The 13,735-nt window shown below is 38.9% G+C and overlaps 1 protein-coding gene and 1 long non-coding RNA gene across 17 annotated transcripts in view; one reads left to right on the forward strand and one right to left on the reverse strand.

Annotated features, from left to right (window-relative positions):
* The window catches only part of TTLL5 (tubulin tyrosine ligase like 5), a 221,143-nt gene that overhangs the window by 26,803 nt on the left and 180,605 nt on the right, over nt 1–13,735 (forward strand). For all 16 annotated transcript variants that reach the window (XR_005657525.1, XM_039883837.1, XM_039883842.1 and 13 more), the window contains 4 exons: nt 432–516; nt 10,841–10,942; nt 12,708–12,799; nt 13,597–13,704. Coding sequence is in view for 15 of the 16 variants with exons in the window: in XM_039883837.1 (XP_039739771.1) it covers nt 432–516; nt 10,841–10,942; nt 12,708–12,799; nt 13,597–13,704 (387 nt within the window). In the remaining variant the exon portion in view is untranslated. The remainder of the gene's footprint in view (nt 1–431; nt 517–10,840; nt 10,943–12,707; nt 12,800–13,596; nt 13,705–13,735) is intronic.
* LOC120619527 (uncharacterized) lies at nt 655–5,157 on the reverse strand. The gene is made up of 3 exons (XR_005657527.1): nt 4,640–5,157; nt 4,131–4,297; nt 655–769 (listed from the first exon to the last, which is right to left on the reverse strand). It is a non-coding gene; the product is annotated as an uncharacterized LOC120619527 (long non-coding RNA).

Below are 13,735 nucleotides of genomic sequence, written 5' to 3' on the forward strand. Positions count from 1 at the left end.
CTCTTCGCTGGATTGGGTTAGATCTTGCTAAGTTTTTTAACATTTTCATAGTCTTCTCTAATAAGGCTTTATTAAACTCAGGTGAAATTCTTGGCAAATGAGGCTTCAGAGATGAGGCTGGTTCATCACCTGCCTCATGGGATTATTTTGAAGATAAAATGAGATAATGAAAAAGAAAGTGCTTTATAGGTTATATAATAACAAAAATATGTGAAAACTGTACAGTACACATAAATTCTCTCATTTTATATATATGTATGAAATGTATAATTATTAGTTATTCTCAAAAGGCGAGGTATGTAGGCAGTGTGTATTTTGTGGGGAGAGGGAGACCTTTCTTTCCTATTTCATTGTTACATTGTCCTGTTCATTCTGTAACAGAAAACAAATGAACTTAGTTTTTCCTATGAATTCAAATTGTTTTTTTCTAGATTTCAAGTTCGATGTGCGCCTCTATGTGCTTGTGACTTCCTATGATCCTCTTGTCATCTATCTCTATGAAGAAGGACTGGCTAGGTAAGAGACATTTGGGGGTTGTGGGATGTTTATTAGAGTGCACCCATAAAAGAGTATACTAAGATCAGGCTTTTTCTTTCTGTTACATTCAACTCTGGAGAATAGAGTGTACCCCGATGGGCTTCAGATTACTTTGCAGTCTCACTTGCTTATCCACACATATAAATAAGCATGTGTGTGTAAACACACTCCTCTTCCAGCAGGGATCCATGGTCACATCATATCGTCATGCGATGGCAGTTGTTATGCAGACCTTAGGGTAATAAGACAATTTGTCATTGTTTTTCATAATCGATCTAGAAAGAATAAAAAAATCCCACATTTATTTATCTGTAATATATCAAACATTTATTTTAATTCTCGCAACCACCTCATCACCGTTGATGCATTTTTTCAGTCGAGGAAACTGAGGCTTAGAGAGCTGAGGAAACTTGAAGTCACTTTTCTGAGATCTCCCAGCTGCTTGGCCATGAGGCAGGAGTTTTATCTCATGGATCTGACTCCAGAGCTGAAGGCCTGAGCTATTTCATGCCCTTTTGTATTTAGGAGATATTAACTGCTTTTTGTTTTTCCCACCTGCAAGTAATATACTTTACGGTGATTGTACATACATTATTCTGTTTTTCTTGAGGTACTCTTGAGGTTTTATGGTAATGTGACTGACTTATAAAATTTAGTTCAGGTTATAATAATTTGAATTTTTGTTTCCCATGCACAGAATTTTACAGGTAATAATGTTTTCATAGATCCTTTAAATTCTTTAAAATAGCTATGTAACATGCTATGCATGTGTTCTTTTCCCCCACAAAACTTACATGTATTTACCAACTAGCTTGCGCTGAAGTTCCTTTTATGCATAGTGGCCTTACAGAACATAGCAGCTTAGGAGGTGGTTTGCATCTGTGAGTAGTCATGACAAATAAAAAGCATGGTCTGTATGTGTTTCTCTGTTTTAGAAAAGGCACTTCAAAGATGGGGAATACAGTGGTCAAAACAAGGCTACCTCTCTAAGTATAGGTGCTTTGACCATATTATCGTACTCTGACAACTGTTATTTTAGAATGACATTTTATTTATTTCATACACTCAAGTTTTTTGATGCATCCTGTGACTAGAATCCGAGGGTGAGAGCTGGCTCTCCAGATTCTAGCTGGTTGAGCTGTTTCTTCCTTTCACCTCTAGGTGGCAGTGATAGCATTTGTAAACCCTGTCATCTTCTTAACTAAGATTTATGAGTTTGAGCCTTAGGAACAGTGGAGACAACTGAAGCTTTCTAGTTCTGGCCTCTTGTTCCTTGAAAATTGTCCAGTGAACTCAAAAAGGGTCAAGAGGCTTTGGCTAGGAGTAAATTATAAAGATTTATTCAAGGGTCTTAGAGATTGCAAACTAGGAACACAGCTAGGCAAAACCCCAGACGTGTTCCAAAGGAGAAAGAAAAGTTAAGACTTCTTATAGTAAAAGGTACAGTCCTGAGAATTACCAGTCCTGCCTGCATTCTCAGCCCTAGGATTGTTCCAGGATGGTTATCAGTCAGATGTCAGGTGGCCTGGATGATGGATGCCAGGAGGTCTGGTCACATCCAGTGGTCTGGATAATGGGTGTCAACGTGGTTTGGATGCATGAGTCCTTCAGGGAGTTAATCAAAGGGTTATCTGGAGGTCTGGTGCGTGTCTAGATATATATCCAGGCATTGATGCAGGACTGGAAAGTTCAAAAAATTTAAGTTGCCAGGCTAGTTAAAATAATAGAGTTTTTCCTCATGCCTCAACTTTCATAATGTTAATAGTTTTAGCAGTTTTGTTAAAGTGACTCCATTTTATATATTCTCTATCTTTACTTGTTCCTCAAAACATTTCTCAGTTTTTAGGTAAAGGGTTGAACAAGGCACCTGAGCACAAACTGATTGCTAGCTCTAATCAGATTCATAGCAAAGTTTTTTATAGTGTTTTTTATAATGTAGACCATGTGCTCTCATACTTTGAAGTATAGGTTTAAGAGCCAAGTCCCCATATTACCTAGAAGAAAAAGAAGGTAAAATGTACCTCTTACTTCTACTCAGGTGTATAAGGTGCTAAGGATTTTCTATATTGTAATTTGAGACATCTGAGCTTTCCCTCTTGTGTATCATGAGCCTCTCCATCCTCCCATCCTCATTCCAGCTTGTCTCCTTGTCTCAAGAGTGAGTATGTCCTGCCACCAACTGGACTTCTTGACTAGGGAAAAGACCTCAAGGTTACGCTCACTATTTCGCCAGGATTTCATACCAACACGCTTTGCATATTCCAAAGACATTTTACCCACAATATTAATAGCCTTCTCTATTGGTAAAATTTGGCATAGATTTAAGACCTTAATGGTTCAGACATGAAATGAGAGTGATCCAACGTTTATTGTAGAATATACTACAGATATGCAAGTGCTTTGGCTACTGAGTGTGTATCAAAGTCAGAATCTACTGAATTGAGTAACTTTCTTGCCTCCAGCAGAAACTGTGTGTGGACTTTTTTAAAAAAAATTGTTACTATTTATGCCTACAGCACCTGGTCTTCCTAGGTGGTCTCCCATCCACATACTAACCAGGCCTGACCCTGCTTAGCTTTGAGATCAGACATCGGGCTTATTCGGGGTGGCATGGCCGTAGACCATGGACCGTGGCTCCACTGGGGTGCGAACCCAGGACCTTCTGTGTGTAAAGCAGACGTGTTAACTGCTACACTATGGAACCACGTCCCGTGTGTACTTTTATTAATGGATGCTTTTTCTCAGAATAATTTGGAAAAATCTTTTTAAAAAACTCAGACCAAATTTAACAACAACAACAAAAAGTGAATTTTCAGGGCTTTGGTTCAGTTTATCTAAAAGTATAGGTGAATATAAAATCTTTACAACAGAGTAATTAATACACGATGACAGGCTATTAGCTACAGTCCAACGAGGGCACATTGCTCTATATGATAACTTCATACGCCTATGTTCCTGTATCTTAACTCACTGTGTATCTTGGCAGCTGCTGCTTTTTAATCCTCAGGATATGCTTGATTGTGCCATTACATTTAACAATAGTCTATAGCTCTAGATCTGCAGCTTCTAGTAATCTTGGGTCACGTGTGTTTTATGTAGACATTACTGAAAATAATTAATTTGGGATGAGCTCACTAGGCCATTTTACTTTGTGGCTCAACAAGGAAAACCGTAATCTTTCCTAAAGAGACAGAACTAGCAGCAAGGACAGTTGATTTCCTTCTTTAGAAAAGAATGGTCTTGCCCCACATCACTTCCGTTTTGGGCTTCAAATTAATGCTGAGGTGACAGAGTGATTAAGTTCATAAGACAGTGAAATAAGTACTTTATGTAAATTTTTTACCTTCTTAAACTTACTAAAAAAGATCCAAAGTAGTTTTTTTCTAGGTTATTAATTTCAGTTGTTCTTGTTGTTTTATTAACCTAGGAAGTAGGAAAAATTTCATTATTTTCTTATATGTGGGCAAAATATTGAGATGTTTAAAAAAAGATTGTCTTTCTAACATTTGGGTCGAGCATTTTTCCCCAGAAGTCCACCATACTTTTGAGTTTCACATGTATGTTGCTGCTTTGCACCAGCAGGGGACACTCACTTTCCAGAGAGAGGTGTCATTCTCTACCAAAATGGTGTAGATTCTTTTTCCTGTCAGAAGTGGAATCCAAAAAGACTGTCCTGGGTTTTACAGTTTAAGGTGGATCCAATTGTGGTCTAAATTTTGACGAGGCCTCTTTTGAGACAGAGCTAATAGCCAAATTTTCACTGAAACAGGAAAAATAAAACATTTTTAAAAATTAAAACAAAATTCAATTGAAAACCAAATATGTTGTCAAAGACCCCAAAATAGGTAGCACTTGTACCGGAGGGAATGAGGGTGCCCCTCCAGGGACCTGGGATTGTTCCACCTGTGCTGGGGAGGTGGGAGGAGAAGACTCTGGGAAAGTGCCCTTCGGGACTGCTTTTTTTCCGCCTCAGCCATATTATTCAGTGGCAATTCAGAAAAGACCCCAAAGCTTTGTGATGCCTTTCCCTTCCTCCCCACCCCCAGTTCCTTCTTCAGTAGCCTTCCTTGCTAATTAACACTGGCTCCGAAGGGATATTTACCTTTTCTCTGCTGGATTCCTGTGGTTTTGAAAGAATTCAGGTACTTGCTGGTTGCCAAGGAATTTATATTACCTCACAGGCTGTACACTGTCCAGAATCTGCCACAGCAGCACGAAGGGGGAAGAGACACCAGTGAGGGGGAGAAAACCCTCTCCAGTGCTCATTGTCACCCCCCCTGGCAGGCCCTTGCTGTTTGTGAAGTTTGAGTCATTTCTGGCTCTAAAGACAGGGGATCAGGCTGGTAATCCCCTCCCAGACGGCTCTGCAGGGCGCTGCCGAATCACTGCAGCACTTGGCAGTCTCCCGGCTGCAGCTGGTTGACAGCAGATCAGAGAGCTCTTGGGCCTCTTGTTCTCTTCCATAAGATTTTTCTGGGTCAGGCAGGGATGAAACCCAGTGGCTCCTGGCAGCTCTGCCTGAGGTGCTGTCTCTTCATCCTTCGGGCCTTTCTGGCTCTCAGTGGCTACACCTGCTGAAAGATAACTCCTGTGCCACAGCCAGGGTGTCCTCAGGGCTGGCCTCCTCTTTTCTATGTACGTTGGCAGTGAATATTTGTTAGAATATGTAACTATCAGAGAGGGAGTGGTTAACTGTCCTACATCGAGACTATCTATGACTCTCACTACAGTCTTATATTCTTAGAAGAACAAAATAGTTTTCAAATGGGGGAAGAGGTTTAAAAGATTCCACTGACTCTGCTTTCTTTCCCATTTTGGTTCCATATTGTTGAAGCTCCCAAAACAAGCAACTCAAGTGCAGTTTCAGTTAATGCTTATCAAGTACTTACTATATGTCTAACTCTGAAGTCCTTCTTCCTTCACATAGATATTAAAGAGTTTTAAACAAATTATTATCGTCGTCTTGATTCTCATTGAGAAACATGAGAAAGCAAAAAGGAAATGTAGCTTTTGATTTAAGAATTTATTGTCAGAATCAAGATAATTCCTATATGTTTCAGTACAGTGAAAAAATAAATGGGCATAGAGTTCTCTATTCATTAGGAGGCAGTGAAATAGTACTCAGAATTTCAGCTTTGGCAAAGAAAGTAGAGCCTCTTCTCTGGTTTTTCTTTTTTCTTTTCCTTTTATTTTTTGCATTCTTCCTTTCTTTTCCTTTCCTTTTTTTCCCTTCCCTTCCCTGTCCTGTCCTGTCCTGTCCTGTCAAGGCTATGAAATTCTGTCATGAGAGCTTTCCCTAAATCATGATTTCATTAAGAGAGAGGTTCAAGATTTCATTCATCATTCATCATGTAAATTTCAGTATGTGTTAAGATGAGTTTGCAGATTTGGTCCTGGGGTACTCAGTAGAGAATTACCTCTTTTCGATTCTTTCTAATAAAGAAATAGTTGAAGCTTTCAGACCTAAATAGGATGAAATTTGATATGTGAAGGTCTAAATCAGGAGTCATAAACCTAAGTGGTCACAAGGACATTGAGGAAGAAGTTGGCCAACTGGAGACTAGAGAACTGGAGAGACCATGTCCCACCTAAAGAGCATTTACTCTTCAGTATCGGCGAGTCACTGGCGTGTGGTGGTGCTGTGGTGTTATTTGTTTGTGTTACCTGCCCTGGAGTCTGCTCCGGTCCCTGGTAACCCTTCAAACAAGCCATGTCCATGGTGTTCTGTCCTCAGCAGCCCTGCTCAGCTCCTCTAGAATCATGCCTATGGTTTCTTCTATAGAGTCCTCCATCTCGTGTCCGGTCTTCCTCTTTTCCTGCTGCCTTCTATTTTCCCCAGCACTATTGTCTTTTCCAAAGAACCCCGCCATCTCATGATGTGCCCAAAGTAGGACAACTTCAGGTTTGTCATTTTTGCCTCCAGTGATAGTTCACTCTTAATTTGCTCTCGGACCCACTTGTTCTTTTCTCTGGTGGTTCAGGGTATCCATAGAGCTCTCTTCTAATGCCATATTTCAGAGGAGTCAATTTTTTTCCCATCAGCCTTTGTCATTGTCCCCCTTTTGCATCCGTACACAGTAATTGAGAACACAAGGGTGTGGATAATCTTAGCCTTGGTCTCTTATGACATATCTGTGCTCTTCAGGATCTTTCCTAATTCTTCCTTTGCTGCCCTTCCAAGTCTCAGCCTTTTCTTGATTCTTGAATTTCTCTGAATGTTTGTGTCTCCCCCAAATTCATATGTTGAAATCCTGCCTTTCAAGGTGATTGTAATAGGAGGCGGGTCCTTTGGAAGGTGATTATGTCATGAAGGTGGAGCCCTCATAAATGTGATTAGTGCCCTTTTCTATAAAAGAGACCCCAGAAGGATTCCTCACCCCTTCCACCGTGCGAGGACACAGCAGGAAGGTGCTATCTGTCTGCATGTTGATCGCGGCCTTCCCAGCTTCCAGGACTGAAAAATAAATTTCTGTTGTTCGTAAGCTAGACAGTTTATGGTATTTTTTTATAGCAGTGCAAATGGATTAAGACAGGTGGTATTGCCAGATCTTTTGTCTTTTTTTTAAGGGATGCTGAAAAATCTAGATATTTAAGAAACTTACTTTCTTATTAGCATTTTAACTTTGAAACCATTTCAAATGTATAGAAAAGCTGTAAAAATAGTATGAAGAATTACTTTAGAATTGCTTTATTACCTTTCATCTAGAGACCACATTCAGATTTTGCCAGTTGTCCTAATAACGTTCTTTTTAACGAAAGGATCTAATCCAGGATCATATGTTATGTTTAGTTGTCATGTCTCTTTAGTCTCCTTCGGTTTGGAACCGTTCTTCAGTCTTTCCTTGATTTTCTTGACCTTAATATTTTTGAAGATTACAGGCCATTCATTTTGTAGACTGTCCCTCAATTTGGGTTTGTCTGATATTTTCTTATGATTAGACTCAGGTTACATATTTTTGGCCAGAATGCTGCAGAAGTGATGCTGTGTTTTCATTGCGTTATATCTGATAGCACTTAACTATTTATTGGTATTGGACCACCTGATTAAGATAGTGTCTGCCAGATTTATTCTCTGTAAAGTTACTTTGTCTTCCCCTCTGTAATTGATAATTATCTTTTGAGGAGATACTTAGAGACCAAATAAAATCTCATTCCTCATTTTCACCTAATAATTTTAATATCCATTGACGTTTCTTGCCTGAAGGAATTATTACTATGATGGTGGCCAAATGATAGTTTTCTAATTCCATCTTTTTTTTTTTTTTTGCTTTTATTATTTGGCATTTTATTCCAAGGAACAGCTTTCTCTTCTTCCCAATTATTTACCAACATTATCTCAAGGATTCCTATTTTATTTAATGGGTTATAATTCTTTATTATTGTAATTTATTTCGATGCTTAGATTGCCCTAGATGCGGACAATAGGAGCCCCTTTAAACTGGCTTTTGTGTCCTTTTGACATGTTCCCTTATTCTTTCAGCACAAGATGTTTCAGACTCATCTTGTTCTTTCTCTGCCCTGGTCCTGGAATCAGCCATTTTCTCTACGGAGCACTGGTTGCTTTTAATGGAGAATAGTATTTAGAAATCAAGATCTGGATATTAGATATGCTTATTGCTCTGGGGTGTCTCTGCTCTCAGGTCCTCACAATGGGCAGAACTGGTAATGTGTTTGTGTAACATATACATAAACACGCATACACACTTACATCTATATTTATTTCTATATCTGTCTCTATATATAATGAAAAGCAGGAGTTCATACTAATACCTCCAATTCTAGTGCAAAACTACAGAGTTCATTCTAGCTTTTTCCCTTTCATGGTTTTAAATCTCTCTTCTCCAGCAGTGAGAAATCTGACTCCCATTATCTTCAACAAATTTATTTATTCAGTTTCCTTGTATATAGCCAGTCTCCCAACCTCCCTGGTCACTGTTGCATTCAGATGCCTTCCTTGTGTGGACTTTGACCCCTGTGCGGCTATCAGGGTTACCCTGCTCGGATAACCTCTGGGCTGCTTTCCCATCCTATCCACCATCTTCCTCTCGTGGGCCCTGGCTGCCACTGGGCTGCAGTCAGGAAGGTCTGACTTTTAAATATCGGCCGAATAATTTCAAGTTTTAAAGAACCTTTGTAGGTTATTCACAACTTGGTTACTATGCCACATCTGAGACTAATGGGACCTCTGGTCTAGACAATAAGAATAAAATGTTGGGAAATGGCAATCAGAGATGAATCTAGTCTGTTTAATATGGGTTTTAGTGAGAACCATAAGATCTTCCTGGGTTACAAGGAAATATGAGCTTATACACTTAACCTTTCTTCTCCACTGTCTTCTACATTTCTCATTGGACTAAGGGATGTAGCCCTTTTTTCCTTTTGAGTAACTTTTCATTGAATTTAACATTTTTTTTTGTTTTTATTTTCTCTAATTTTTACTTTTTACCGCTTCATACACTCTATAGTGATGTTAATAATCTTGTTCATGCTGGTGTTCAGAATATAAATTTCCTAGCAAAAAGGAAGATTAGGAAGAAGAAAAGTTATTTTTGAGAAATGAGTCCTATTGAAAACAGGAGTGTAGGAATGACAGATGTGTTGGATTCCAGTTAACCACCAGGTTTTTGCCAATCTTCTCACATTGTTGACCAAATTAGATCAGGTACTCATACGTGGGAGAGATGAAAACCTTCTCTGAAGTACAGTTTTTCCCTCCCTCTAAATCACTATTCTTCTAGGGTAGAGGATGGCAGGAAATATGGCATTGTGAAGTCACGTCTGGGTGAGGAAGGCAGTCTCTGTGGGACCAGCGTGGGCGCCCTTTGCGTTTTACGAGAACTCAGAGAACGACTGTCACCCACTTGCTTGAAGACAATCTTTGGAAGGAAGATTGGGACATATAAGCAGTGTTTACTCACCATGCAGTGACATGGATAGGTAGAAGTTAGGTGATAACTCTGGGAGTTTCTGGAAAATTTGAGGTTCTTCTGTGTACAAACTTAATGCTCATCAAACTCTTGCCCCTTAGCCATTCATGCCTGGTCAACATTTTCTCTTTGTCCACATCCTTCTTCCTGGCCTCACGTTTGTTTATTTTAGTTTTGTTTTTTTGTTTTTTTGTTTATTTGTTTGTTTGTACTTTTCTTCGGCTCTTATGTATTTCTAGTACAGGGAATAATGAGTGAGTGGAAATGGTAGATGGGTGGGTGAGAAGAAATAGAGAAGAGAAAAATTTTAAATGCTGCCCTTTAATGTGGTAAAAATTCATGTTGACTTCATAGTCTGAGTGAGCATATGTAAATAATTTGTAAATCATATGAAAATAAACTTGTGGACTTCCAGGACTTTTTTTCACACACTTGAATGTGCCTCTTGGGAAAACCACTTTAGTGAAGGGTGATATGGTTATAATGGTATGTAAACAGGGGTTGATATTTACCATAACCATTCGACTCGAGTGTCCTTTTGTTGATGTTGAGCATCTCTGGAAAGTTTTCTCTTTCCCTGGTTATTTCCTTCAGAGGCACGTATATTTTATATTTTGGTCTTCTTTTGACAATAGTCCAGGATATCAAATTGCTGCCTTGTTTTCAGTGGGCTCCATGTTTAATCTCTGTCTTTTGCCTTCATTCCAGATTCAGGAATTAGTCTCCTGCACTGAGCTCACATATTCATGCAGTTCTGAAGACCTAGGTTTTGTCTGCTGTTAATGCTGCCATTGTTATTTCCTCAAAATAGACTTTATACATCAGTTCTGTTATTTCTATAGATGTGAGTTCTAAGTCTGTATATTGTTATGCTATCCTTTTTTTTTCCTTTTGCTTAATATTTTTCATAAAATGCTGTAGTACCAGTCACTGTATAGGCCTTCAGTAGGTTTCTTGACCAGCTAATGCCTCATCATTCACAGCATCCTACATACAGTTTCCTGGGTTGTGAATAACTTTACTTTTATCCTTTCTATCGATCTAAGATTCTCTATAAGAGAAGCAGCATCTTGTGGTTAAAAACATGGGTTTTTGAGTCAGTGTGATTTGGGGCAAGTTACTTAATCTTTCTAGGTTATGTTTTAGTTTTGTTACCTATTTTTAAAAATTAGATTTAATATTACCTACTTCAGAGAATTGCTTTAAGGGTTGAATTAAACATGACATTATATATGAACTACTTCCCATGGGAGTTGGCACTCAGTATTTGTTAATGATGTCACCTTCCTTTTATTAATATCTCATTGATCCTGAGTTCTAGCCTGTATTTCCTTTAAACCCTGTTCCTGGCATTTAACCTGTGTCCTTTCTCTCAGGTTTGCAACTGTGCGATATGATCAAGGAGCCAAGAACATTCGGAACCAGTTCATGCACTTGACAAACTACAGCGTGAATAAGAAGAGTGGAGATTATGTCAGGTACTGGCTGCACCTGCAGCAGGAACCAGCAGCCAGTGTCAGATTTGGGTGTTACAGCAGTCAAAAGTTGCACTGGAGGAAAACTTTATGTTTCTCTCTCCGTAACTTTGTGAAGAGCTCTCGCAGTCATTTAACATAGCTTTGAGGCATATCTCTGCTGCCGCTTCACCATTGCTTGTGTAGTTACAGCGTCACCTTTCTCTACCGCATTATACCTTCCCATGTTTCATCTTCTTCATTGTCTTCCCTCACTTGACTTAGGGGTGGGAATTTAAGAGGCATATGCGACTTTTTAAAAGTCAAGAAATGAGGTCATTTCAGCACTTGGCAAAATGTATGAAAAGCTTCAAAAATATTTGTACCCTTTGATCCAGCAATTCCATTTCTAGGAATTTAACCTTAAGAAATAATGAAGGATGTGCACACAAGATCAGAGGCAAGAATGTTCATCGGTGTACATTGTCAGGTGGAAACAGCAGGTTATCAAACACTACACTCAATTATTTTCTTTTTCGACTGTGGAAGATAACTAAATCCGTTTATTTTTGCTAGGGCAGGGGAAGAAAACTAGAAAGATATATACTAAAATGTTAACAGTTCTTAACTATAGTGGATGGGATTATGAGTGGGTGATTTCTGTTTTCTCCTCTGAGCTTTTATGTATTTCCTAAGATTTTCTAACATAAATACTTCTATGTGTAGGGGGGGCGGTTTACTTAGGATAAATTAAATAAAGAAAGAAATGAGGCCATCTCAGAAAAGGATTCAGTGGAAGGGAGTACGAGCCCAGCTGTGTGGAAATATTCTTTCTGCTCTGTTTTCTTTCATTCTGATAATTTTGCCAGAAAGTGGAAAAATAAAAAAGAAACCCAAACAGTTACTTTCTACTCAGACTAAAAATAGGTGCGTAGAATGTCCAAGGAAAGAAAAAAAAGGAATCTGGAAGTGATGGCAAAGTTGCTGAAGCTACATAGATTTCACCAAGTGTCCCTGTGACCAGTGTTAGGAATTGGTTGGAGACATCCTTCACTTTAGAAGATGAGCAAAGAAGCAAGTGATGGGTGATGGTAGGGAATTAGGGGGCAGCTGCAAAACACAAGCATCCGGTTGTAAGAGCCTTCCAACAGGCATGGGAGTCTACCCCATTCGCCGCTTTGCAGCTATAGTGATGGCATACTTCACTACTTTTATTGCCGCTCTAGCGTGTTCTCCCTTCAGCAATATATCAAATGGTTTTTGAAAAAGCTGTGTCTACCACCAGAGAGGAGGGAACTTGCTTCAGATGCTAAAACAATTCTGTGCTTGGTTAGCTCATTAAAATGCTATACTAGGTTAGCTCACTAGCCCATCCGCACTCAGTTTTGGTCTGAAAGTGGCATCAGAGATTGTTTTGTGGGCTCATGTGGCATTTACCTCAAAGGCTAGGTTTGTACTCCAAATATTTCAATTTATTAATATATTGTGACCATTCTTAAATTTGTTTATATTCTTTCCCATATTTCTTTCATGATACATAATTGGTTAAGGAATCTTCTCCCCTACACCATTCAATAAGGCAGGCTATATGCATTTCCATTTCATTAGAAAAAATTGGTACAAAGGGACATATGACAAAAAAGACCAAGAAAAAGTGGGTGAGGTGGAAATCAGTAAAGGGACTGTTTCTCTAAAGATTTAAAAGAGTAAGAAAACTATTTGCGAAAAATCTTGTTTCTATAGCCAGGCCTTGTTGCATATATGATCTCGATCCATTAATTTGTTTTAGTTGTGATGATCCAGAAGTGGAAGATTATGGGAACAAATGGAGCATGAGTGCTATGCTTAGGTATCTGAAACAAGAAGGCAGAGATACAACTGGTGAGTACCAGGCCTTTTTTCATTTTGACTTGTCTTGTTTGTGTAACTTTACCATTGTCTCTCACCAGGAGTCATTCTCTCTCATTGGAATAGTATAGCTAAGACATCTAATGGGATCACCGTTTTGGTGTGAATTTTTCCTGCCCTTTACAAGATGGAGAAAAGGCTTTCCATGATCCTTGAAATCCCTTTTCTTGTTTCTAGTTTGAAAGGCATACATTTTCTCTTTAATCTTTAGTGAATTTATTTTCATGAATGTTGAACTGCTAACTGAAATACTATCAGCTTTTTATATAATAAATTGTCTGTCTCCATACTGGCCCCGAGTTCAGATTTTTCTAAGTTAATTTTCCATTCATGTTGCTAAATTGGAGAATGGGCAGTGTCAAGTTTGAGTACAGGGCTTGGAATCAAAATGGACACCATTGCTGAGCCTTGAGCAGAATGGGAAACAGTGTGCCAAAGGACCTTTCTCAGTCCACAAAGAGAACGGTGATGGGAAAAGCATGAGAAGAGGAGTAAGATTCCTTTTCTATTCTGTGTCTTTTGCCATAGGAGGTCACTAAAGTACATCTTCCAACACCCACATTCTTGATCGTGTTCACAGATATGCCCTATTCACAGATATGCCTTCTTGTGGAGCACCCATTCACAAGACTGTCATGGAGAGACTTTTTTGAATGAGCACACAATCTTTTATATTATATCATGTTCTGGAATCCAGACCTTCTAATGCATGCACTATAGTATTTCTTCCTCTTTCTTCTTCTTCTTCTTTTTTTTTTTTTTTTTTGTAGCACTGATGGCCCATGTAGAAGACTTGATTATTAAGACTATAATCTCTGCTGAACTGGCTATTGCTACAGCCTGTAAAACCTTCGTTCCTCATCGCAGCAGTTGTTTTGGTAAGGAGACTTAAGAAGCTTAATGTGCTTT

The sequence above is a fragment of the Pteropus medius genome, unplaced genomic scaffold, assembly GCF_902729225.1.
Source record: "Pteropus medius unplaced genomic scaffold, Ma_sr-lr_union100, whole genome shotgun sequence".
Classification (NCBI taxonomy): Eukaryota; Metazoa; Chordata; class Mammalia; order Chiroptera; family Pteropodidae; genus Pteropus; species Pteropus medius.